The 7,942-nt window shown below is 38.4% G+C and overlaps 1 protein-coding gene across 5 annotated transcripts in view; it reads right to left on the minus strand.

Moving 5' to 3' along the window:
• The window catches only part of LOC148903422 (tyrosine-protein phosphatase non-receptor type 12-like), a 58,264-nt gene that overhangs the window by 9,963 nt on the left and 40,359 nt on the right, over window positions 1–7,942 (minus strand). For 2 of the 5 annotated variants that reach the window (XM_089002310.1, XM_089002301.1), the window contains exon 1: window positions 6–883. In XM_089002310.1, the coding sequence (XP_088858436.1) occupies window positions 6–249 (244 nt within the window). In that variant the 5' untranslated portion in view covers window positions 250–883. Of the gene's footprint in view, window positions 1–5; window positions 885–2,742; window positions 2,886–3,815; window positions 3,876–3,987; window positions 4,060–4,151; window positions 4,191–4,489; window positions 4,586–4,704; window positions 4,782–4,899; window positions 5,009–6,677; window positions 6,904–7,942 lie in introns of those variants that run through there. The other 3 variants (XM_089002327.1, XM_089002292.1, XM_089002319.1) reach the window with 3 other exon arrangements.

The following is a 7,942-nucleotide window of genomic DNA, read 5'->3' on the forward strand; positions in this document are numbered from 1 at the left end:
CTTACATGGAAGGATGTCCTTGTATCTGTTCTTCTTGATGTTTTCCTGAGTTTCTGCTGAATTGCTTGTGTAGGTCTTGTCATCACGGTATTTAATTGACTGGTTTCTCAAGTTCTGCAAATAAATAAATGAATAAATAAATAATAAACTATTGTTAAAATGTTGGCATGACACACTTTTTATTTTTGTAGTGTTTTGTTTTCTGTATGTAACATCACAAAATTGTGGGTAGTGCAGGAGATGAATCATCTGCGTATGATTAGAATCAGTGACTCAGTTTACTCCAACACAGACAAACTGAAGGGCACTATAATATCACTAGATCATATTTACCAAGATGTTTAAACACTAGCCCTGTTGCTGGACAGCCTCTTCTCTTAGGTCTATGGAGCCTGGAAATTTACTAGTATTTGTTGAAAAAAGAAGTAAGAGAAGAGTATTTTATTTCCCCTGGAGTGGTGGTGGATGTGATGCCATGAGAGTGAGGCACCTCTGGCATATGACTTGGATTGGATTGGATTGGATTTGTCTTTATTAGTCTCACAGTGGAGAAATTTACATTTCACAGCAGCAAAGTGATGAAAGGAATGAAAGTACAAAAACCAAATACAGGAGCTGCTGGAAAGGCAGCCACTCTCGGGCGCCGTCTTGAAGTCAAAAGAACAAAAAAACTAAATAACAAATAACACGAGAACACAAAGATGCAGAGTCATTCCTTCTTAAGCACTTTCTGCACTCTCTTTGTGACATAAAGCAGTTCCAGATGAAAGAGGAGAGGATCAAAGTGTCTCTTCACCAGTGGATCAGGGACATCATGGTGGAATGTGCACGTCGACTACAAGCTAAATGTTGAATGCAAACACACAGCTGTAGCATCCATTGACGAAAAGAGATTGTCTCACATCTCCTGTCCCAAATAAATCTGCTTGTTGTCATGGCAGCCACTGGGCGATGATCATTCCTTTGGTTAGCAAAACAAAACAAGAAAGTTTTTGCTGCAAATGATTTGCTTACATATTTAAAGGACAACCGACGTCCATTTTTTGTTTTTTCACTGACATCAGAAAAACGTTTTATAGCATCTAAAATACCCAAAAACACATAGTATGATATTTTTAGTCAAATGCAAAAAAACAATAAAAATTACTTAAAGTGTCCAAAATCTGCAATAAATTGAGCTGCGAAGTGGGCATTTTTAGAAAGTCCCGCACCCAGTTCGTGACGTCACGCCAAGACGTCTTGCATTGCTGGAGAATCAAAACAATGCTTTCAGATTCGGAAAATATGCTTTCTTGTTACACATCCAGTTATGAATATGATTCAAATAGTTCTGAAGAGGAAAGCATGTTTGCAATCGATTAAAGAATTATATGTGCCATTTTGAGGCAACGTTGGGGGAAAATCTCTCACCCAAAAAAAGAGGCACAAAATGGCGACCTCCAGTGGCCACCTCCGCTTCCACAGGCTGATAAATTCCTTATATGGAGCTTGGATGCCCTCTTCTGGCGGGTTTTGGTTGCAACACGGTTCTCAGACCAAACATGTACAGCAAAATACATTGACGTGAAGGACTGCTACAATGTGTCTTTTTTTGGTCAGGGGGCGGTCCTTTCGTGACATCACGTACGGACTCGTCACCAACTCAAAAACAAGACTTCCTGAATATTCAGAGCGAATCTTAAAACGTAAAATATAGCTATATGCGGTGGAATCTTATCAAAATACGCTCAGTAGAAGTCATTTGAAGCCATTTTACAAATTATGGACACAACTTGTCCGGAGACGTCAGTTGTCCTTTAAGTTGAGCATGAAATGAAGTCATCTGGATGCAGATACATTTTTTCACTTTTTTTCAGTGCAGCATCTCCATAAAATAAAAGAATGGGTGTATTAACTAGTAATTAAAAACGTTGACAAAATAATCATGAAGGCTGTAAACAATATTGATGTGGGTAAAACCTGAGTGGAAACACGTTATAGGAAATAGTTTGTTGATTTCCTGTTTTTAAGAAATAGAAGGGCCATTACATCTCAAGCTGAGAAAGGACACCAGATAAACACAAAATAGAAGTCCCTCAGCAGTCTAATAAATTGTAAAGAAAATCGGATATTTAACATGGAGCTCAAGGCCCAGGGGCCAGATCTGGTCCACCGGGTAATTTTATGTGGCCCGTGGAAGCAAATCACATGTGTTAACTTGCTAAAATATGTACAAAAAGGTCAAAATTGCATGTGAATAAATAATGTTGAGATTTTGCAATCATTTTGTTACCCCGTTTACCCTCACTTGAGCAATAATTGAATAAACTATTTCAATCTACTTAATATATAATAAACTCTTAACACCCCTGTTTTTTTCTATGCTGGCTTTGTTGTCTATTGGAATACTGTCCCAATAGCATTCCCAATAAATGTATCATTTAGTCATCTTTTGGAAGTGATTTGGATTTGTATTTGGAATGTTACAATACCATGTGTCAAAAACAAACTATCATTCAGAAAACTAATGCTTTATATTTCTGCAGTTCTTGAATTAAATTGTAAAATATTGAATGTTATCTCAGCACTTTAACCTAATGAAGGTCAACACAACCAAAGGTAATGATCCAAACAGGTTGATTTGTAGCACACTGAGTAACACTAAGTCTGAAACTGACAATAACCCCTTTGGGAATTAGGCTTATTGAATGTTTTTGTTTCAGCACCACTTGAAGATGTTGTTGATGTAGAATAAAAACCTGCCTGCAGTGGATGCACAATGGGATATCATCATGGGACTGATAGGTACGCATCTCCTCCAACAAGTCCAAAATGGAAGCAATAGAATCGGGCACTCCATGATCTGGCCAGTTAACATAGTGTAACTGTTTCAATGTTCGGTGTTGCTGGAGAAAGTTAAGACATGGAGATAAAAACAGGGCAAACTATATATCAGCAATATAAAATCTCATTTGTCCAACAACACAAGACCGCACAATTTTTGGTGCAGGATCCATATATGACCTAGTTTTTCACTATAAGATCATGTTTTTCCAGCAATAGTATTCTTGCTGTCTTGAAAAAAAGAAGACATAAATGTGGATGTAAATGTAAGACAATGGTGATGAAATGGTTAAAAGCTTTGAAAAAAAGGTCTAAAATGTAACATACTGACAATTTTATGCCCATCGTGACAATGTGCCGAAAAAAAAAAACTAGCCCTAATCCTCTTGACTCTTACTACATTCGCTTTTTGTTGGCAGATATTGATCGTGCTGACCTATTGGGGGCTTTTCACAACACTCAACACCGAGTCTGAATTGTAACTATACAACCCACTTGCAACGCAGCTGGGGATGAGTCCAATCAGAATCAACTCTCCTTACCAGAAGCTAGTCGGCAGTTTATTCTTATCTGAGGAGGAAGTTGTTGAGAAAAAAAATAATGTGCAAGTAAAAAATATAACTGCACTTTTTGGAATCGGCATGCCAATTTTTGTTGTTATCAGCGGCAAAATATAGTACAACAGATTCTTTTTTTTTTTTTGTTTCCAAGTGTTAAGAACAGCAACATGCATTGTGTTTGTTTCATTTGTGGTTATCGTCTCTTTATCACAAGTGTGCACACTTAAAAATGGTGTACTGAATTTACTTCATTTAATATAATCCATTTTAATTCGTCAAGTGATTGCACAAATTAAACCACCAGAATCCAGATTTATTTGTACACTTTACATCTCCTTATAATATATGTATTATTTTGTGCAACCACTCAGCAAGATAAAATGCATTACATGCAACAAACATGCCGTAAACATGGGTATCATCACCACTTACATTGTCATATGTCAATCTTAATGTCCTCGTCAGATAGGCTCCTTTGTTTTCCTCACAATTCTACACACAAAGAATATAAGAGGGCCGTCAGTTTTACTGCTATCCTTTTTTTGGTGGGAAAAAAATAAATATTTGAAGGTCTGGTTATAATCATTACAGGGAGAATACTCACACAGTCCATAATGAAGGGCCCACATGCCTTTGACTTCTCTTCCTTATGCGGCCAATAACGCTCACATTTTTTCTTCAAAGAACAAAAAATGTTGATGTCATATCCGAGAAATTAAACATACAAATATCAGAAACAGTCATATCATAGTAAATCGTTTTTTTTACCTTTCCCTTCTCAAATTCTCTGCAGGCCATTACTATAACCTAACAAAATCAAAAAACAAAAAGGAAAACTGGCATTTAAAGGTTTGGCTGCTGAATTATTTTCATTAAGGTGAAGAGATTAGTTTCAATTGTCATTTAGTCATCAGTCAGTTTGTTGGTCACAGAAGTTAGTCAATGATGTTAACAATTGTTGTGGCCAATATTCCAATTCAAGACGATACAGTGCCCTAAACCACAACGGGAAAACTTGGGAAAGCCTTTTGATGGTGATTGAAGGAATGAAAGATAAAACAAGTCAGTGTATTGATTGTCCGCAGATGGTAATCAATTGCTCATACTTTTATGTCATACTCCCACAGCATCCTCAAGAAGTCCAGAACTGTGTGAAGTAGTGGACCCTGAGTAGCAATGTAAGCCTTGGTACCTGTCACTCCCTGCATAAAAAAAAAAAAACAGCCAAGTCACACGAAGCTCACATCTTGACATACTGTATACCTGAAAAGTATAGAAAATATGAACATGCTCCTCTTATTCCAAATGATATTTGGTTTACCGTTATGGAACTGGCATTAATGTAGTCAGTGTCATCTTTAGAGGTGGTCAATGTGAGCTTCACTCTGCTGTGGTCAACTATGAAAGATATTTTTCATTAGGCAAAAACAACGAATTCGAGAGGCAGCTCTGTTGACACCGCCCATCCCCACCCCCTAGCACTTGCCCAAGTTATGTATAATGGTATGAAGCTTACATGGAAGGATGTCCTTGTATCTGTTCTTCTTGATGTTTTCCTGAGTTTCTGCTGAATTGCTTGTGTAGGTCTTGTCATCACGGTATTTAATTGACTGGTTTCTCAAGTTCTGCAAATAAATAAATGAATAAATAAATAATAAACTATTGTTAAAATGTTGGCATGACACACTTTTTATTTTTGTAGTGTTTTGTTTTCTGTATGTAACATCACAAAATTGTGGGTAGTGCAGGAGATGAATCATCTGCGTATGATTAGAATCAGTGACTCAGTTTACTCCAACACAGACAAACTGAAGGGCACTATAATATCACTAGATCATATTTACCAAGATGTTTAAACACTAGCCCTGTTGCTGGACAGCCTCTTCTCTTAGGTCTATGGAGCCTGGAAATTTACTAGTATTTGTTGAAAAAAGAAGTAAGAGAAGAGTATTTTATTTCCCCTGGAGTGGTGGTGGATGTGATGCCATGAGAGTGAGGCACCTCTGGCATATGACTTGGATTGGATTGGATTGGATTTGTCTTTATTAGTCTCACAGTGGAGAAATTTACATTTCACAGCAGCAAAGTGATGAAAGGAATGAAAGTACAAAAACCAAATACAGGAGCTGCTGGAAAGGCAGCCACTCTCGGGCGCCGTCTTGAAGTCAAAAGAACAAAAAAACTAAATAACAAATAACACGAGAACACAAAGATGCAGAGTCATTCCTTCTTAAGCACTTTCTGCACTCTCTTTGTGACATAAAGCAGTTCCAGATGAAAGAGGAGAGGATCAAAGTGTCTCTTCACCAGTGGATCAGGGACATCATGGTGGAATGTGCACGTCGACTACAAGCTAAATGTTGAATGCAAACACACAGCTGTAGCATCCATTGACGAAAAGAGATTGTCTCACATCTCCTGTCCCAAATAAATCTGCTTGTTGTCATGGCAGCCACTGGGCGATGATCATTCCTTTTGATTTAATGTCTAAAAAACATTTTACGTTGTTCCGTTAATTTTGCTCTCATTATCTGTCTGTTGAGTTCTATCCTGATGACATCCACTCTTGCAAATCTCTAAATTCATACATTCTCCCTTTGTGCTGGTGATTTTATGTCGAACACTTTAGACTGTACGCCATTTGCCATTTCATTGAACTGCTGCCAAGGTAAGATTTAATCGACTCATACACACATATTCAATGCCAAGTGTTACAAACAGATACCTATACACTGCTGTAGTAGTAGGGTAAATTGAACACATGGGTTCGCTGAAGAAGAGTTGGGAAAATCTATCCAATATACTTACTGCCTGTCCTACAACAGAGAGCCTCTGGGTTTTGTTTCATCCTTTTATGTTCTGTCAGTTTGTCGTGCTTGCTGTCTCGCCGCACGACACAGTTTTCATAATGTTTTACTAGCACCGACTATGTTTCTCATCAGCACTGTGACTGCCATATTTTTTGGGGAACAGTTTAATCTCACTAGGCGTTTATGGCAATCATGGCCTGTCAGGTTTGCCCATCTTTCGCCCCCAAGTTGTCTCACGAACAAATGGGCTTGCAGTGGCCTCCACAGGTAGGGATGATTGATTATATATTGTCAATCTAAAAGTAAAAAATGTGACCATCTTCCTTCGGTAATTGAACGGCATGAAGAGGAAGCATAGCTGTGTTTTAAATACAATAGTTAGCCTACATCTCTAAAGTTATTCATCTAATGACACCTTCAGAAAACTAACCTTCATATTTGCTGCAGTCCGTGTCAAAATTGCACATTATAACACATCACTCACCACAAACTCATTGTCCTCAGCATCTTGTCTTTCCAATTTGTCCAGTAGGTTCCTCACTATGCAGGCCTGCTGCTCCATGACTGCATGCTCTCTGTCCATAACAACCTCAGTTAACCTTTAATGTCGGACATTAATCAACAGGAACTCGGACTATAGGGACACCAGGACTCTTGTCAGTCCAGCTCTCACCGCTGCACTTTTTTCTGGCAGTTTGCATGTCAAGGAACTAGAGTGAAAGAACAAGGAAGTTCGTGGTTTCTGTGGTATGTCTCACTGGGTCCTAAAGTCACTCCATGCAGTGTTACAGAGGGATTTTTTTTTCTCTGAACAAAACAAAAAAAAAACAATTCATGGCACACAAGAGGAGTGTAGGGATGTGTGGATTGGGATGCATCCTGAATGATTTGATTCTCGACAAGTGCTAACATTTCCACTATTTGTGTAAATACCTCAATTCCACGATTGCAAAAAAATCTTTAAAAAAAATAGCTGTCCTTTGAACTCCTGCAGTTAAAATGCGTATACTGGAACAAATGGTATGATCTTGCTTAGGTGAGTTGAGGCGTCACGATGCTCGACTGATTCGCATGTCCGCCTCACAGTGAAGAGGAGCGCGGTTCAATTGCAGCACTGGCCTTTCAGTGTGGAATTTGCATGTTCTCCCCCTTGCCTGCAAGGGTTTTCTCCGGGTACTCCGGTTTCCTGCTACAAAACATGTATGCCAAGTTCATGGGACACTCTAAATCACATGTGTCAAAATCAAGGCCCAGGGGCCAGATTTTCACTACATTATTTTATGTGGCCCGTGGGAGCAAATCATGTGTGTCAATGTTCATGATCCTTGCTGAAATCTGTACCGAAATGTCAAAACTTGTGGGTAATAAATATAACATTACGATTTTATATCAGCCCTCCAAGGATGTCCCTAACTCAGAAGTGGCCCGCAATTGAAAATGAGTTTGACACTGCTGCTCTAAACTGTAGAAGTGTAATCAGAATCAGAATCAGAATCAGAATCAGAATACCTTTATTCGTCCCGCAATGGGGAAATTTGCAGTCCACAGCAGCAATTGAAGAGGGATGGGGTTGGGGTGGGAGTGAAAGGATAGAAAACAAGATATTCTAAGCATAACAAAATAAAAATGTCAACTGTATACTGTGCAAATGTAGATGTGCAAAAACTGTTCTATAAACAAGACTGTACATAGTGCAGAATCAAGAAATGCATTTAGATATATTGCAACCACCCATATTTACAAGTGTCC

Source organism: Hippocampus bargibanti, linkage group LG01 (assembly GCF_051943395.1).
Source record: "Hippocampus bargibanti isolate YZ-2025 linkage group LG01, ASM5194339v1, whole genome shotgun sequence".
Lineage (NCBI taxonomy): Eukaryota > Metazoa > Chordata > Actinopteri > Syngnathiformes > Syngnathidae > Hippocampus > Hippocampus bargibanti.